We start from the raw sequence: 19,045 nt of genomic DNA, 5'->3' as shown, positions 1-19,045 counted from the left end.
CCTTGAAATGGGGAGAGCAGGAACGTGGAGCCTTATGTGTCCCTCACAGTGCTAATACAGTACATGAAGCCGACTTTGGGTGCTTTCAGCTCCAGGGACTGCTCCACGGTGCAGTCATCACACGCTGCTGCACTGCACTGGAAAAGGGCTGAGGGGCGATGCCCAGAGTAGTTCCCATCATATGCACAACCTCCATCGAGCTGTGCTCTCTGCAGTGCCGTTTGATCTTTTAGTTTCAAATAACTGCTCAGTGCTACAACTGTGCAGTGAAGACCACTGCAGAAGCCACAGAGCTACCCGAGGGAAGCATTACACCTCAGACAGGTAACTATGCAAAGACCTTGAACTTGCAGATCAGGACCCTGCCGAGGTAAGGGCCCAGCACGCTATAACTATATCTCCCGCTGCACAGCCCGACTTTGCAAAGAAGGTTTACTTTTAGGATAAATCTTCAGAGAGTTGGTCCTTTCCTACTTAAAGGGCACCCCTTTGGCAGTGAAAGTGCAGCCTAGCCGTTCTGTACTGCTGCCATAGCACGCCTTCACTCAGGGTATCCCAAAATGTCCTTTACCTTATTATCAACGCAAATGCAATGAATGATTCCTGTTCCAGAATTTCATCCAACTCAGCATCTGAGCAGATGCAAAAATATAGATTACTTCACACTAAGAGAAAATAGCAGTACTAAATGAGAAACTACACAAAAACCACACTGCATAAACATATGCTCTTTTCTGAGAATGCACATACTACAGTGAAACCCCACCAGACTTCATACTTCAAAATGAGTACCAGTAGAAACCCCCTGAAAGCCTCAACCTGCACAAATGTGTGATTTCATACTGTCAATGAAATCTCTCTCATAGATAGGAGATGTGTCAGCAGTTGCTGCATAAAAATACCACGGTAACCATTATGAAATCTGATTCTAAGGGATTTTCAGAGACTTTTCCCCTTGTTTCTGTGACATGCTGCAGTATACCACCACCCTGCCCATTTGCACCATTTTCTTTCAAATGAAGTTATGCAAATCCCAAATCTCCCATGCCACCAGCGTGCATGCTCAAGCTAGATCAATTTCACTGCTGGACTGAAACAGAATCACATTGCACAGCTTCAAATCCGTGCTGCTGAATCCATAGCTCTCTTCAAAGTGTTTGATTCTGGCAGCGAAGCAATGGCCTGGCCATGATGTGCAACCTTAATACATGAGATATATATTGATAAAACCTTAAAAATGAAGCCTTCTTAGTAATTTATTATTGCAATTTCTAGGGTTGTGTAAGAGAGTCTATTTTATGCAGCAGCCAAGGATTCAAGCAACTTAATGTGAGAGTGAATGACAGAGTTAAAAGAGCCAGGTTCCCCAGAGTGGGGCTGTGACAGACATACACCCTCTACAGAGAAGCAGTGTAAAGAAAATTATATCACATACCATCTAGGGAGAAATAAATCTAAGAAATTTATTGTCATATAACTGAACTAAAACCCTAGACTATCAAACAAAGGCATTTATATGCTGTTCCTGGAGTATGAGTGAACAACTCCAAGGGCTCTTAACACACAAGAGACCACAACCACAACAGATCCCTGGGAAGCTGTCTGAAAGCCCCAAAATTGCTTCAGCACAAATCCCTGCATTTGCCACAAAAATGCGACATCCTTGGTGTGCCTGCCTGCCTCTGCACTACTCCACAGGCCCCAAGAACGCTGGGGCATAGCAGTGGTGGATCAGGCTCACACAGAAGTTCATTAGGGCCTCTTATGTAATACCAGTTACTGGTATTACAGTTTATGTCCTTCAATCACTAAGAAACTAAATTATAACCTGATCTCTCAGATGCAAACTTTACTTACACCTACTTCAAAGCAAGACAGGCACTTCTCTAGCAGGTAACACCACAAAATGTAACACCAAGAAACACATTGTATATTTGACTCCCTCACCATTACAATTGTATTTTTCTAAAGACTATTGCAGGTTTCAACCTGAATTTATCAAGGCCACCATCCTGCCTCCTAAGCATAGCAACATCTACGTTGTTATGCTTATTTGAAAAAGGACTTTGTGTTTCAGGATCCTTCCCTCCTCTGGAAAAATCAAATAAGCAGCTTCCTTATTTTGGATAATGGAAACTGCAAAAGAAAAGAGCAAAAAGAAACCTATCATGATATCATGGTATTATGAACATGGCACATCTGTAAGTGAAACTGTTAAGTGTTATAAACTGGAAAATTGAATCTGTGGGGAAAGGACACTCAGATGAAAATGCATTAGATTCAGAGATGTTTCAGGTCACTTAGATAAAAGATGTACAAATACCTGTTTTCCACTTGTTTTTAAAATAAAGGGAAGAATAATATGAATTCTACTCGTGTGCAATAATATCTAGTTCCATCTCAGGCAAAGTCTTTATTTACCATTTACATTGTTCACTTACTGAATTTTTGCAAAGTATAAGTCTGACAATTACAGAACTATTTTTAGTTCTTTATAAAAATTATAGCACTGCTAATTCAGAGAATGGAAATAGTAATGTATTTCGTAACGTATTTTGTAATGTATTTCACAGAGAAATACATTTAATATTGATACATATACCTACTCTATTTCCAGTTGCTTCCTGGGTAAATAAACATTTTTTTACTTGTTAAATTAAATGCACATTTTGTATCTGATTACTATTTCTATGTACATGTCCATTGTATGTCTACAATACAGTATATATCACATCCATGGGATTATGCCAGATTTACTTGTTATTGTTAGCCATGCAGAGTCAATTGTGCTTGCAGATTGCAAAGCTTCATGTTTCTACTTTTCAAAGGGACAGCAAGTTTTACTACTTACTCGGCCAGAACATTGTAGGTAATGCACATTCGTTCTTCAGTGCTCCATTAAACATACAGCAGCCAAATTCACTTCTTCATCAGAAAGATGCATCAAAATACATGGTTTTTTTTTACATTTCTAAATAAAACTTCTTCATCAGAGCCAAAAAAAAACTCAGTATGCTTTTTCCAGAAGAAAGCAATACAAAGTTTTTAGAGATACTCTTTAATTCTTTACTTGGATGGAAGAGCAGAATGGCTGATGCACCAGTTTCTTCATTAAAATCAGCATATAAATATTTCTTTTACAAGGTAAGTATTACCAGACAAAAACACCTGGGGGTTCTTAGACTCTAAAGCAAATAATTCTGAGTCAGTCTTGGAAAGGGTCAGTTAGACAAGCACAAACTCCGATAAAACTTCTTTCTTATTTTTCATAGTCTTGTCGTTCATATTTGAACTTACCCAGTGAAGATGGTGCCTACTGGTTCATAATTCAGCTTCCTGCCCAATATTCTTACTATAGATTACATTGGTAAGGTCCAAAAGTGAAAAAAAGAAAGTTAGTGCTGAAGTTGTCTGGAAATGCATCAAAAGTTTCTGAAGACTTGGGTAAGGCCTTGGTCCAAGTCCAATCCAGTGTCTCAAATAACATGTCCTTAACTTCTTAATATATATATAAAACCATAAGCCAGGCATCTTCAATTTCTGCTTGTAAAAAACTGGCACCCTGGAACGTTTAGGCAGAATATTAAATGATCTGTCAATTTTACATCAATGGGGGGAATGATCTGGATCAGTTCTGTAGCACTTATTTATTTTTTGTGCAGTATTTAAACTCCTGATTCAGTTCTGTACAAGAATAAAGATGTTTTCTCATGAAAAGATGCCATTTGCAGTGGATTTCCAGCAAGACAAATCAGTCTTTATTACCCTGGAAGATTGATTGTCTATTCAGAAAACCCAAAACCAACCCAAAACCCCCAAGCATACTTCATTAGCAGAAGTTACATAATTATGGGTTTTTCCCCTTCAGGAAAAACATTTGAATGCATTTCAAAGGGGGCAGGGAGAGAGTCAGTAGCATTTAAAAATTTAGAGAATTATCTGGAACCAGACTTTCTTGGTCCAATGTCAGAAAAAATCTGATTAATTCTACATTAGGTGCTGTATTTAAAGATAAGTAAATTATGGCTTTTAAACCAACTTTACTGCTTTTAGCATTTTTTGAGGTTCTTGTTCTTAATGCCATTTTTCTTTTGATTCATCAGGATCACCCTCTATTCACATTGTCAATCTTGTTCGCTTTTATCTGCTGTCTTAGAAGAGACTTACATAATCGAGAATTACTATTCCAGCAGTGCTCCTGGGGCCACTCTTCTGTTTCCTCTATTTCTGCAGCCCTCCACTTCAATGTATTTTGGTTGTTGAAATCATTTTATCCTTACCACATCAATTTAAATTATATTAGGTCCAAACCTACTTGTATTTACTCAGTTACTAACTTCATTCTCTCCTCTCCAGCCGCATTTGCTCTCACTGGATCCTTTATTTACATATACAAGCATTTCTTATATTTTGAGCTGTGAGATAACACCATCAACTTTCCACAGCCTGTTACGTTTAAGCAGTATTTGACCGTGTCTGATGCCTACTGCAGCTATCACAAAGTGTGTGTGTGTGGGAAGCACAGAGGCTATGGAAGCGATCTTCAGACTGCAGCACCCCATCCTCTGAATAGCATTTTGGTGGGAGTTGAGGATTAGGATCTGATCAAATACTACTTTTATCTCTTGAGATCACTGGATTTCCCTTGAAGCAGGAACAAGCCCACCAAACCCTCACTTTTGTTCAAACACAAAGCCAGCCGGGGAGAGAAGGGAAGGAACGGGTCACCCTGGCCAGCGGCTCCCCGGCCAGCAGCAGACAGGGAGGGAACGCGACGTACGGCCAACCCCGAGGGGTGGGAGGTGCTCCCTCAGCCGGCCCCCATGCCATTGACCGCCCACTCGCCGGTTCCACCCTTCCGTTTTCGCTCTCCCCCGCAGGCGGGCAGCAGCAAGAGGGGCGGTTTGTGAGACAGGAGGAGGCCGGGCCGGGGCATCCCTCGGGGCGGAGCGAGCTGGCTCCCGCGCCGCCGGTGCTCCTTGCGCCTGCGCGGTGAAGGGAGCGGAATGGCGCCGGCGTGGTGAGTAACGGCGGGGACGTGGTTTGAGTGGAGCCGTGTTCCCGCCGGCAGCGGTGGTCTCGGAGCCTTTCCCCGCTCTCAGGGACTCGGCGGGTGGCGGCGGTTCGCGGCCCTCAGCCGTGGTGCGGGTCTGCTGGTGGCGAGCCCGGCTCATCCCTTCCCTCACCGCGTCACCTTGGCTTGAGCGGCTTCTCCGCTCGACCCGGGGTCGTTTGGGGTACGGCTGGCGGGGTTCCCTTTGTGTACCCCCGGTGCGGCTGGGGAGCCGGCGTTTGACCGGGAGCGGTGCCACATTGTGCCTTACCGTGGTGCTCTGAGGGAAAAGCAGTTTGTCCCTTTTCCTGGCTGCAACAGAAATACTTTTTTAGTTCTACTTGCTCTTACTTTTCTCCAGTAAAAGGTTGAGAAGCTCCATTGTTTTTTGATACCTTGATTTTCGGTTGTGGGAAGTGCTGCTGGGGATTGAATGTTGTGGTATTGCGTGGTTCCTAAAATGAGGTCTGTGAAATATCTGGGATTTGTGCGGGAGCTTCCCGATTAGTTTGAGGTCGTTAGGGGATGCCGAAGGTGTGGCAGTGCTGGGAGGTGGGAACGGCTGTTGCAATATAAACATGCGGGCTGGCACATCATCCTTGAGGGGTATAAATGGGGGTTTGTTATCTATCCTTTCTCATTGGACAGTGCGTGGTGTTTGCATAGAGAAGAAGGTACACAGAAGTGTGTATTGGGTGTTTTTCAGGCCAGGTGTCTCCTATCTAGTTACAACTCAGTAAACACATGGCAGCTTCTCAGCCTGGAAAGGGTGGGAATCAAGTGCCCTGGAATCAAGCGATATGGTGAAACTGGAGTTCATTTATTTTTCATCCTTGTCAAGTGAGGTAGGGGAAAAAAGTGTAATCTGTTAATTTAGCTCTCATGAAGTTGTCCGAATGGGGATATGTTTAATAAAGATAACTGTGAAAGTCAGTGACAACTTGCTCTTTCCCAGATAAGTTTTATTTTGCATTTTTTGGAGAAAATATTTTTGTCTGAAAAAGGTAATTTGCAGTTTTCAAAGATGTGTGATTCTGTTTAAGTCCCCTTCTTCCCTCCTCTCCCCCCAGCTGAAATCTAAGCTAAACCTGGGGAATTGCCTTGCATTTAGAAACTATTGAAGGGTCAGACAAGCTGTATATCAGGTGAGTGGTACTGTGTAAGTCCCTTCTCTCATGCTAAATATATACACATGCCCATGTACATACATAAGTATGGTTCTGATGGATGCTAATCATGAACTGTCCTTAAAAAAACACTTGGTGAAGGAGGTGGCAGGTATCCTCTATGGAATTTAATTCCATTACTGCTACTGTGGTATATTTTCTTCCACTGAATCTTTGGAAATGTCATGGTTTAAGCCCCGTCAGCAACTCAGCCACGCAGCCGCTTGTTCAGTCCTCGCCCTTCCTCCCCCCCACTCCCAGAGGGATGGGGAGGAGAATCGAAAGAATGTAACTCCCATGGGCTGAGACAAGAGCAGTCCAGTAACTAAGGTATAACACAAACCACTGCTGCTACCACCAGTAATAATAATAAGGGAAATAACAAGGGAAGAGAATACAGCCGCTCACCACCTGCCAACTGATACCCAGCCTGACCCAAGCAGTGATCTAACCCTTCCAGGTAACTGCCCCCAGTTCTACATCCTGGGCATGCCGTCCTGTGGTATGGAATACCTCTTTGGCTAGTTTGGGTCAGGTGTCCTGTCTCTGCTTCCTTCCAGCTTCCCCTCCTCCCTGGCAGAGCATGAGACTCACAAAGTCCTTGGTCAGAGTAAACGGTACTGAGCAGCAACTAAAAACATTGGTGTTATCAGTGCTGTTCCCAGGCTGAAAGTCAAACCCACAGCATTGCACCAGCTACTAGGAAGGGGACAAAATGACTGCTACTGCTGAACCCAGGACAGGAAGGCATGCGAGTTTTTTAGGATGCTTCTTCAGATTTGTGGAACGCCTACAAACTGATCAAAATATAAGCATGCTCATGCTGGACATCCTGAGTGTGTCAGCTGCTCATGTTTAAGCTGTTGTGTCATGAATGTGCTGCAAAGGAGCATCTTTGAATTACTGTGTGCTATCCCATTATGCATTGAATATAGCAGTATCATTAGTGCGCGTGCCCATATAATCTGTTTGGGGTGTACTCGATCTTTTGCTTGTGTTCTGGTTGATAGGTATATGCATTATGAAATACAGCCTAATTTTTTGGAAGTATTACCATTTTTCAGTATTTTCTAATAGAGATTTGTGATCAGTTCACTAATGAACTGTAAAGATTTAAACATAGTTATAAACCACAGCTACAAAAAGCTGACAAGTTCCAGGACTGACTTTAGTGGGTTTTAAACAGAGCATAATAGGTGCTTTCCTGTGCTCCAAATGTTTGCGTTCCTTTACATTCAGTTATTTTTTTAAGAAGCACAGAGGTGGTACCTTCACATTCTTGATAACTTTTGTTTTGTTGCTGCTGTTGTGTTTTCTTCTTCAGCACATGGAAGATACTTTTGTTAGAATCTGAAATGTTCCTCTTAGAGAATTTTGAAGAGATACCGTTTGCTCTGGTAAGTTGGAAACTACAGTGATCTTTCTTTGTTTTTCTGTTTTGATAGGGCCACGCAGCTTTTCCTGCTGGATTCATGATGATAACTCCAGCTTTTGAACTGACCCAGGATCCTGACTTTCTTACAATAGTAATCAAAGTGCCTTATGCCAGAGCTTCAGAGTTTGATGTGTATTTTGAAGGGGAAGATTTTAAATTTTATGCTAAGCCATACTTCCTTAGGTAAGTAGTGGAAGGATTTAAACAAAAATTGAACTTTATTAAGTAAATATATTCAGTAGAGAAAGAACTTCATTTTGGCCCCTTCAGAACATTCCTCATCTGCAGCTTTTACACTGTCAACTACAGACAGCCCGTTTTGTGCAAAGGATTGTTTTTATGGATCTGGGCACTTCATTGTTAGGCATTAAATTACGTTAAAGGGAGTTTAAAGGAATACTCCTCTAAATTTATTTTACAATAGATTATTATTAAAGATTAGTATTTTAATAGATTAAATATTAATAGATGATGATGATGATGATTATTAAAGAATAGAAGTTCCTTTACTGTAAGTGCAGTGAGGCACTGGAATAGGTTGCCCAAAGAAGTGATAAATACTCCATCCCTGGCAGTGTTCAAGGCCAGGCTGGACAAAGCCTTGGGCTACATAGTCTAGTGTGAGACATCCCTGCCCATGGCAGGGGGTTGGAACTAGATGATCTTAAGGTCCTTTCCAATCCAAACTGTTCTGTAATTCTATGATTGTCAAATGGGAAGACAATTCTGGATGCAAGATGTGTAGAACAAATGTGTATTTTGCCTCTTGAGAGTGAGACATGGTATATTTGATGAAGAATGGATTTTGATGCACTCTTAATAACATAAGAGAAAAGCCATGTGAGTGGAGGCAGTAGGAAGTGAGCTTCCAGCTGTATCTTCTCTTTAGATAGAAGAGTCCCCAATATTCTGTAGAAAAGGAAGAAGAGGCAGTCTTGGTGTGAGAGTGTTAAGAGAACCTTTGGCATGACAAGCTATTAACCTTTCTTATTTTCTGTATCCTGTATTCTTGGGCATGCTTCCGCTTTAAACATTAGTAGACCACAAGCGATTTTAGTGGACTGGTAGAATGAGTGACTTAGTTATTCTTAATAAGCAAAACAGGAGCTCTTGAGAGTTCTCATATCCTGTCACTGTGGGTTAGCTTATAGTTTTTAAATTGTAGTATCTTCCAAGTGCTGCATATAAATGCAAAGGGTGTCATCTCTGTGGTGGTTGTAACCTCACCCAGGCCGGGAGCCAGGAGTCACAAATCTCATCTCAGATGCTGATCTCTTGTGCCAATATTTAGGGAAATGGATTTTGAAGTAAATGGGGATTTATCTACGTGACTTCCATTACTGTTGAAAGGAGTCATGTAGCTAAGTCCTTCGTGCTACTTTTGGAATATGCCTTATGTTTTTATAGGCTGAGACATTAAGTTGTAGATTTAGTGAGGCATTCAATGAGGCATCTCATTTTTGCTTGTAGGTTGACGCTTCCTGGAAGAATTGTAGAAGATGGCAGAGAAAAAGCATCTTATAATACAGACAAAGGTATTCATTAATGTTATTACTATATATGTCAATAAAAATGCTACTAACTCTCCAATAATTTATATGTTGCACTGGAATTACATAGTACTCTAGTGAAATACACAACAATGTAAATAAAGGTAAAGTTTTTCCTATGTTACTTAACTTGAATAAGATTTTTTTCATACTTTCTTGTGTGTACTCAGGCCATCCTTAAGCTCAGAGGATGTGTCCAGAACTGTCTTAATAATGAAATAATTGTGTACACATCCTCTTCAAGCCCTGGTGGGGACAGGCATATTGCTGTACTAAGATTGTTAGTAAATCTGCAAAGAAGTCGGGTAATGCTGAGTAGAAATGAGGTAATCCTGAGGCAGTCCCTTGGCTATGTTTTGAGAGAGAAGGCATTAGCCTTTCTCCACACTTCAAGGTGGAAGGTATTTTTGGAATAAAACACACAACTTCTGGAATTAGGTGAAAATTGGTGAAACCTACCAATAAAACTTATAGTTTGCTGCTTGCGAAGTCTTTATTACATGCTTGACTAGGACAATGAATTGCTGAATATAGTTTCCTGTGATCTGTTGATTGCTTGATTGATGGTGGAAGGATTAAAAATAAAATGAAGCTTGTATTTTGTTGGTTTGGTTTATATAAAAGTGAGTCAAAAGACCACAACTCGTTAAATATTCTGTCTCATATTCTATCATTAAAATACTTGGGTTTTGTGAAACTTGTGAACTCAGGTTAAAAACATGCACAGAAATTGATGCATAATAAAATGCGTATGTCCTGGTTTCTGTGAGTCTTTCATTAAAAGAAAATGCACATTTTTGTTTGTTTTGGATATTTTCATGCAGTAACTATATTCTGACTTTCTTTTAAGGAGCTTTTACAATTCAATTACCTAAGGAGATTCCTGGACAGTATTTTGAGGGACTGGACATGCTGACATCTCTTTTAGCACCAAAGAAATCAAGATCAGCAAAACCTTTAGTAGAAGAAATAGGTATGACGAAACAATCCTATTTATACATGTACATAATGAAATAGTTATAGAACTACATAGCGATACATGTAGAAAACTACAGTATTTGTTAGTGTCTTGTCCAAGGTACAAGAAGGCTGTGAATGGATCTGAAAGTATGGGTAAATATAGAAACAAAAGTATTGCATGTGATACACGTGTCTTATTAGTTATATTTACATTTTTCCAAAATGTGCTTAGTTTATGCTGATCCTCTGTAGATCGTTGTACCCCTCTAGTGGCTGTATCCGCCACACACAGTTGAGTTTTCTGCTTTCTACACACTAGCACAACTGGACCTGTAGCTCAAATGGTAGAGGCTAATTCAGGTTCTAGTGGACGACTTTAACATCAGTATTTAAGACAAAAATGATTCTATGATTCTATGATTTAAGACAAAAATGTTTATTTGTGGTTAATTTTCTTATGCTTTTCTTCAATTGTTGATAACATGGCTTTGCTTCTGGTTAGTGTTGTCTCAGCATCAAGTTTTGATCTTGCTGAAATCAAGGCAGCAATTATTTCAGTCTTTGAAGGCATATAGTTAAAAACTTTAGTGTTCCTGGTTTTCATTTTTGTAAGTTGGAGAATTTGAAGCAGAACCTATGGATTATTGATATTAGCATCTGTCTGTGTGACCCAGTGTTGTATAAGATTTCTTAGGAGGTGCAGTAAGATGAAGAAGGTTTATTGTATTACCAGTGTTTGACTTTCTATTAAAACATAGGTATTTTCTGTGCAATGATTTTTCCTTCTCTGACTATGCAATACATATAGCTGCCTCTGCTGAGTTGTCTGAGGAGGAGGAAGAAGAATTTGACTGGGAAATAGAGCAGACCCCTCACAAAGACAGTGCAGAAAGCAGTCTACCACTACAGTACTGTTACGGCTTTGGGAACTTGCGGTCAGGGGTGTTCCAGCGGCTGCAGGTAGATGCATTTTTGCCTTTTCCTATCATAAAAGTACTGGGTATTGGGCAGTCTTCCAGGCTTGTTCTGTGCACAGAAGGGAATCATTAAGTAACTGCTTTCCATTATCCCATTCTGTTACTGAGAATACTCTGCTTTTGCATGTAGTAGTACAGACAAATCCTTGTTCCTGTGGAAATAGGGGGTGGTCAAGATTGAGTGAATTGTATAGCAGGGTCAAGAGGCTGATCTGTCTCTGCAGTAATTTCAGCACTGAAGGGCTGAATAGGGCCCTTAGTAAAATCAGGCTCTGGAAGTGTGCTGCCATCACCAGCATGGCTCAGCTGGCCTGTGAAGGCATGGGAAAAGGCCTCTATGAAGTAGGCCACGTGCCAGGTGAAGAGTTCTGACAAGCTGCAAACAGTCTGCAGGCTGTTAACAGTCTGCTTTAACACTTTTGCATTATATTTGGTACTGTCTTCTGTTCTGACTTCAAACTCTTAACATTAATGTACAGTGTATTTCAGATGCCATGAATTTTAATTATTTTTTAACTTAAAGAGAAATCAAAACCCAAACCAACAACCAAATGAAAGCTGGCTAATCTGTGTGGTTGTTGCAGTAAAATTTTTTATCATTGTGAAATTCGTGGTGATTTTCTCATTTTTATGTTAGACTCTTCTTACCAGACAGTAACTTTTGAAGTGTGCACTCTTCAGGCTGTCTGTCCACCTGATATCTGTGGGATTTATGAGGGTTATGCTGATGCATTGCAATTTGCTTTTGCAGATTAATTGTTAAGATAGGAGCTTTGAAATGCAGTTACTTTACTCTTATGTGTTAAGCAATTTAAGTTGTAATTCCTTAGAGCAGCTTAATTATGTAACTCTACTTACTGCATGAATTGTAGAATTATCAGAGTTTGGAGCAGAAGGATTGCTGTTTATGGAGAATGTATTTACATGCTATTAGGATGTGTACACTAGTTTATTACAATGAAATTTGTGAAGAAGTACATTTTCTATCAGCTTTAATGTGCCACTACATAATGATGCCTAAATGTTACTACAGTTGCCCATTAATTAATGTATGGCCACTTCAGACTCTGAGAGTAATCTCAAAAGTCACAAAAACAGTATCTATGAGTTTTACCATGTCTGTGGTTGTGTGCTTTTGTTAAACATTGCAGATTTGATCATAATGCAGAGTAACCCGCTGCCTTATGATAAAACAGCCTGAATAGACTTCATAATATCCTGAATTCTAAGGAGCTTCAAGTAATTGAATTTCTTTGGAATTTTGATGTTTTATTTGCACAAAGGAGCATGAATTTGGAAGATGTGAAAGGGAGATTGAAGAGCATCTAGGGATTTCAGTGTAGTAATGCTGATAAGCATTCTTCCTAAAATCTTACTGAATAAACCTTGTATGTGATACATGTGGCCTGGTCCTATAATTTTTGTTGCATTTTCAGGATGAACTCAGTGACGTTATTGACATTAAGGATCCAGATCAAACTCCTGTAGATGAGCGTAGGAGGAAACGTCTGGCAGCTGAGGCTGCCAAGTTTGAGCCTGATCATTACCTGTGAGTATTGATTTACTTCACCTTGTCAAGTAGAAGTACCTCAATTGAAATATTCACTTTTTCTTTTCAAAAATGATTAAGATTAAAAAATTATAGCTTTACAGCAGAATGAGGAAAAGTTCCAAACCAAGACTTCGTGTTTCTTTCTGCTTCATCCTGTGAACATGAAGGTGGAAGTGATTCTTCATGCCTTTCAAGTTTGAGTATTTCAGGTCAAGTTGGGTTCAGAGACTTCCAGATAAGTAAACTAAAGTGAAGCCGTGAGCTCTATTAATATATTGTGACTCCTGCAAGATTGATTTGGTGGAAAAAGAGCATAGTCCCTGGTAGGGAGAATTAGTACTTGTGTTTTGTTGGTGAGAGGGAGGCTTAACGCACTTTGAGTTTCTTCAGAAGTTATCTTTGCAAGCTTGGTATTTTTCCCGTGTGTTTCTGTAGCACATAGAAAAGCCTTCTTGAGCCATCACTTGGAAGAACATTTCACTTAGAACTGAAGTAGTTCCTAACCTATAATGTGACGCAACTGACAGTAATTGTGAGTTTCCATTTTAGATCCTGTGTTCTGGCTTGGTAAATGAGCTGCAAACATTCAGTTTAATGGCTGTGTTTTGGTTGCTTCAGATGATACCAGTCCTTCTTCAACAAAAAATGTTTTCTTGTGTATCCTGAGGACAGATCAGGGAGAAACTGGCAAACAAATGTTTTGTTGCCTTTCAGTAAAATGCACGCTTGCTGATCTCTTTAAGTTACTTCATAAAGATACTGAAGGAAGGCAACAAAAACCTGTCAGTGTGAGAGTAAAGCAGATTGTGTCTGTTCAGTAGACTGGACAGGTTTTGTGTGATGATTAGGAAGGTATTATGAATTTTCCTGCATTTTTTTTTTAGTTCTCAATATTTATACAATTGCTTGTTGTGAAGAAAAAGCTAAAATAAGAGGAGGCTTAGAACTTGAATCACTTGGTATAAGTCCTCCCAGAATTACTATATTGAGACTTTTACCACAGTGGCTTTTTGCTGAGGTGGAGGTAAATCTGTCTTCCAGAATTAATGTACAACTCTTCTTTTTCCACCTTGCTGTACTAGGCAGGCCCTTGTTTCCCTAGAAGTCCATCCCTACTGTATCTTTGCCCTTGAGCTGCATACCCTTTCCCAAAGTATATGCAAAAGTACCCAAAGTTTTTAGTGCTTCCCAATAAAATGCAATTTGCTGCCAGTGACACTGTCTGCGAATTCTTCTCTTTGGAACGTCTTCCTTTAACACCCAGAAGAAGTCAGGTTTGTTCACCTTCATGTCATGCTGCCAGCTCATCAATTTCCCAGGTTTCTGGGTGGCTCAGGAAAGGTAGAGAAAGTAAGGAAGGGATATTGTAAGATAGGAGAATATTGTTTTAATTTTTATTTTAATAATGATTATCTTCTGCTTTTGTGTCAGAAATTATTTCTAATGTATGAAAAGTAGCCTACAGCCAAGTCAGGTGTATTCTATGTATGCATTAAAATATACCCACGTACACTGTAAATTGGAATAGCATATGACTGGTTTTGGTGTTTGTTTTCGTTCTTCTTTCCCCCCCCCCAGTGCTGATTTTTTTGAAGATGAAGCTGTTCAGCATGTTCTGAAGTACAAACCATGGTGGGTTGATGCTCATAAAAAAATGACAGCCTTGAAGGGGGAAAGTCATCAGGATCAGGACACTCATAGAATTGGTGAGAATATATATATGTATATATATATACGCACTTGTTGCTTGAATGATAATTGCTGTGATGCCATGTTATCTTTTAGGTTATTGTTCTTAAGGGAAAAAATATGTTTTTAACCCTACAATTTTTGGTCTTAACCATTCTTCATAAAGGAGTGTTCTGTTACTTCTGTCCTCCAGTAAAAAAATAGATTCTCTGAGGGACAGCTTTATACTGAAATCTTTGAGACACTTGTGTGTGTGTAATTAACAATATATTATAAAGTAGTCATTGCATCTTAAGCATTTTATCTGTTAGTTGCCTAGTGTAGCGTGTGATCTCTTTCATCTACAGAGCAAATTTTGGAGTTAATTGTTCATAAAGGCTGTTTCAGAATTTCAGGTATGGATGAAGAAAAAGTTCCCTTTCAAGGGTTTGCTGCAATCTTTAAAATTTCAAAGGAGATACAAATGTCAGTAAGTCATAATAATTGAAATCAAATCAAACCTATCTTTGTTTAGTGATTGTAACAGCTAGAAAATGGGTCCTTTGTTGCTGGTACTTAGTTCCTCTTTTTTCAGATTTTTCAAGTAACTGTTCTCCCGTTCTTACTTGTATTTTCAAAGGAAAAAATAGCCAAAACTGGGTTTTGTGCCCAATTCCAAATAAGGTGCAGACACTTTACAGCAAGTTTTGCAAGAGTCAGCTGTTGAAGATTGTACTAATGTCAGCCCTTTAGCTCTGATGAGCATGTCTTCTGTAGGGTGTTTTGTTTTATTGACACAGTAGCGCACATGCTCGTGGCATTTATTACTCTACTGATAATTTTTATGGGTCTTGGAGACTTTTTTTCAAAGGAAAATCGTTATGTCCTTTTGGAAACTAAAAGGAATGGTTTCAGGTTTAGTAGATGACCTTGTAGCATTACAGGTTACCTGTCTGTACACAGTGATTGCAGAGAGCATTACAAGTTACTATTATGCATATTCTTTTATTGTCCTTTGTTCATTTCCTGTGTAGTAGGAAAATCTGACATTACTGAAGTAGATAATGATAATCCCTTCACCAGAGGTTCTTAGCAAATATTAGTGCACTAATAATACCTGTACCTTCACATTTCCTCCAGAACAATGGAATCTGTGTAAGTGTTGTGTACTTCATCGTGAATGTAATCTATCTTCATTACCGGTCTCTTTTCAGCATCTAAAGCCAGAAATTGTAAATTATATCCACCACAAGCATTTGATTTAAAAAGCCTTGTACAAAGGTACAAGAGGCTTGAGAATAGAATAATGAGGGGTTCTTCTGTTTGTTTTCATCTATTTACTCCTGAGTAAATGAAACACTGCTAATGTTTGCCTGTGTTGAGGACTATAATGAAAAGGAAGAGCTGCTGGATGATATTATTGATAAAGGATGTTTTTAGTCCAAACTGAAATTCTGAAGAAAAAATACAAACGTTACTGGGTTTTAGGGACAACAGCAACAGACAAACTACTCAAAGCCTGGCAAGCTAATGAAAGTTATGCAGAAAATGGAGCTACATAAAGGATCATCTTTCTCTAAAACAGTTGTTTTAACAGATGCATTTAATAGGAATGATCAAAAGAATTTAGTGTGACCTTCCTATGGCTGAACGAAGTGGCTCATGTAGTTTAAGTGTATCTTGAAGAAATTTAAGCAACATGAGAGGCCATCTGGGTTATGTTAATGACAACAACACACCCTTTTCCTTAAAAAGACCTCAGTTTTGCTAAGGGTGTTTGAATGGCAACAGCAGATGGGGATGGCAAAGGGCAGAATGGGAATCTGAAACCAGTGGAGGTTCTTAAACCTGAGTGAGTTGTGGTGAAAGCAGCCACCATGAGAGGGAGTACAGGTTCTACTTGAAAGTTTCTTACGAATGGAATGCAAAAGGGCAAAAGGTAGGTCTGGGTTCTTGGACCTGGAGTCTGACTATCAATAGGGTGAGTTACCTGTGGTTTTGTATTGCTTTTATGCTTTATCCAATCATTGGGATGGTCTGGCTAATCTGAGTTACAGATTCAGGAATTCTTACCAGTCGAATGCAGTTCGACTGTGTATCTGCATTAACACGTATTCCTGTATGCATGCTTAGTAAGTGGAAGTGGCATGAAAAAGGCACATAAAAGCAAAAAGGACCATGCTGAGTGAAGGGCCTTCTTTACTACTTGAGAAATGTTATTTCCACTAGAACTGGGGAGAAGTCTGCATTAAGGGAAGGTATGCTCTACAGCTGGAAGGATAAAGAGGCTGTCATTGGCATTAGAGTGTGCTTGTAGTAAGAAGCCTTTGAATACTGGTGCTTAACTACGAAAAGCCAAAGGGTACTTGAGCAAAGAAGCTCTAGGGGCAGAAACGTGCATTGCAGTATGTTTCATGGTGTGTGGTAATTCTTTGAGCCTGTGTATATGTGTATCCCTGTTTGCTTCTGAACCAGTTTAAGGGCATAAGAAGGAGGGATTCAAACCGTCACGCAGTTTCATTTTATTTCTTCTGGAAAAAAGGCATAAAATGAAGAGTACCCAGATTTCTTCCTCTTCCTGAGTTGCAAATTCATGTTTTCTGTTCAGGAAAGCATCTGAAATTAGGCCATTTCCATTGTCTTTCGTGATGAGGACTTCCAAGCATATAGCCTGTAAAGAAATGTCAGATATTGGGATGTTTAAAAGGTGTACAAGTTGTGATAGGTGTAATACAGCCAGCTTGCAGAAACATTGTCTGTCCTGTGTGCAGGAAGGTTGTGTGCTTCCGGAAGCCAGTCCACGAAAACAAAAACTGAGAGATAAGATGGAAATAGCTGTCAGATGTGCAGCATCTCGTACTGGGGACGCCTGCTGCCCTCCAACATGAAATGCTGTATCTTTTAAAGGGTTGTTAACTGAAGTTAAATAACTGGTAAGACAAAAAGTTAGGAATGGCAATGTTAAAGCATCATTGAGGCTACCACAGTATTAGGGTATTGGGACTAAAATTTGACACTTGGTACCTTTAGAGTCCCTGTTTTCTGTGCTTTGTTACTGCTGCCATTCGGACAGGTCCCACCTACACAGTGTCTGTGGAATTAAGAATGTTACTGGGAGCTGACTTCTCAAGTTACTATGTGGAAATGTGAGGTTAGTGTGGAAAAGTGACACAAATTACCAGGTTCTTTAAAAGTAAGTTTTCTCATTCAGAAACCCTGAACCAAGAGTATTTTTGTTTTGTTTCTTCCTTAGGCTAATTTATATTGATGTCCTTTTGGTTTTTTATCTTCATTGGCTCCTTGGAATCAAAAACTTGATTACTTTTGTCTTTATAATGCCTTTGGCTACAAGGAGCAATTAGAAATACAGATTGCTTTTTCTCCCATGGCATTACAATTAACTGCATGTTTTGTTTGGTTGATACTGTTCTTACTTTCAGCCCTGATTATTCTCTCTCTTATTTTTTCATCATCAGGTTTTTGAATGTCTCATTACCAGATTTTTTTCCTTTTTGGCTCATTTCTTCTCATTAGCATTTAAAGGCTTCCGTTCTCTTCTGTCTTTGCCTTGAATCTATTTTTATTTAACCTGTTTACTTTTCTCCCAGCTTGTGTGTGTGTGGTATATTTTGTCTTTTTAAAGTTTCTTTTATTGTCCTATGTGTTCTTTCTTTTGTCCTTTTTTACCTTTTGCTGTGTATCATCTCTTCTTGCCCTTTGTGGGGTTTCTGTGTATCCCCCCCAGTCCCCCGGCTTACTAGCCACCCAGCAGCTGAGAGTATTGCCATTGCAGTGTGGCTGAGGAACCAGAGGAAATACGAGAGCAGGTTTCACCATCATGTTTGTAGCAAAATACCATTTTTGGAGTGGATGTTTTCTAAAGCTGAAAGGCCCAGATTTTGTTCACGCTTATAATGTCTAGCTTAACTAATTACACAGCCTTTCTTCCCATGAGGGAAGAAAACTGTTGGAAAGCCCTTGCTTTCTATTGCTGCTGAAGTTTATGTTACAGTCTTGCTTCTACAGATTGCAGATGAAAGGTTTTGTGTTTTCTAACAGTCGCATTCAACTTAATGAAAAGTTAATTTTTATTCTATTTTGAATTGCATAACTGTAAAAACTCCTTTTTAGGCAGCACAAGGATCTTCAAAGGCTCAGGCTAACATGTATTTAATGTTGCATCTGTGTGTTCCAAGGATATTTTATTTTGTTTACAGCGACCTGTCATACTTACCAGTGACCATTCTGTCTTTCTGATTTCTTTGTAGATAGGGAAGGAACTTCTTTTTGAAAGATCTGCCTTTCAGGAGAGCTCTGCTCAAAGATAAACCATTAGTTGTAGATTCATAAGTTTAAGATGAATCACCAGATTTCTGCAATTGTTCTGTTTACTTGTTTTACTCAGTCTTCTGGGCCTTTGCAGAGCAAGCATTGTTCATGTGAGGAAAGATTGCTGTTTATTCCTGCAAAATTCTTAACATACCATATGTCATATGGTAGGACAAATGATCGGTCTCTGTTGTAAAGTATCTCAGATTTTAAAAGGCAAGAACAATAAGACATGGAAGAAAGAAGGATGTATGGTTTTGATACGGTTTATAGGCACTGCAGATTTGTTAAGGAAGAATAACAAAAATTAGTATAAGGGAACTTGCAAGATCCAGGAAAGACTGTTCAAGTCCAG

The 19,045-nt window shown here is 39.6% G+C and overlaps 2 protein-coding genes and 1 long non-coding RNA gene across 4 annotated transcripts in view; 1 reads left to right on the top strand and 2 right to left on the bottom strand.

Moving 5' to 3' along the window:
• Positions 1-3,815, bottom strand: part of PPP4R2 (protein phosphatase 4 regulatory subunit 2) — a 66,941-nt gene extending 63,126 nt beyond the window's left edge. The window contains exon 1 of the mRNA XM_062630346.1: positions 3,812-3,815. The gene's annotated coding sequence lies outside the window, so the exon portion shown is untranslated. The remainder of the gene's footprint in view (positions 1-3,811) is intronic.
• LOC134169621 (uncharacterized) overlaps positions 1-19,045 on the bottom strand; it is a 640,302-nt gene that overhangs the window by 504,156 nt on the left and 117,101 nt on the right. The gene's annotated exons all lie outside the window — the stretch shown is intronic.
• The window catches only part of SHQ1 (SHQ1, H/ACA ribonucleoprotein assembly factor), a 54,678-nt gene continuing 41,728 nt past the window's right edge, over positions 6,096-19,045 (top strand). Inside the window, exons 1-7 of one of the 2 annotated variants that reach the window (XR_009966949.1) lie at positions 6,096-6,198; positions 7,665-7,837; positions 9,125-9,189; positions 10,055-10,177; positions 10,973-11,124; positions 12,578-12,690; positions 14,272-14,399. Coding sequence is in view for 1 of the 2 variants with exons in the window: in XM_062630344.1 (XP_062486328.1) it covers positions 7,692-7,837; positions 9,125-9,189; positions 10,055-10,177; positions 10,973-11,124; positions 12,578-12,690; positions 14,272-14,399 (727 nt within the window). In the remaining variant the exon portion in view is untranslated. The remainder of the gene's footprint in view (positions 6,199-7,664; positions 7,838-9,124; positions 9,190-10,054; positions 10,178-10,972; positions 11,125-12,577; positions 12,691-14,271; positions 14,400-19,045) is intronic. The other variant, XM_062630344.1, reaches the window with a different exon arrangement.

Source organism: Pezoporus occidentalis, unplaced genomic scaffold, assembly GCF_034315485.1.
Source record: "Pezoporus occidentalis ecotype Australia unplaced genomic scaffold, CSIRO_AGI_Poc_V1 ctg35, whole genome shotgun sequence".
NCBI classification, from domain to species: domain Eukaryota; kingdom Metazoa; phylum Chordata; class Aves; order Psittaciformes; family Psittacidae; genus Pezoporus; species Pezoporus occidentalis.
The sequence above is the reverse complement of the archived record's forward strand: the minus strand, read 5'-3'. Positions and strand labels throughout refer to the sequence as shown.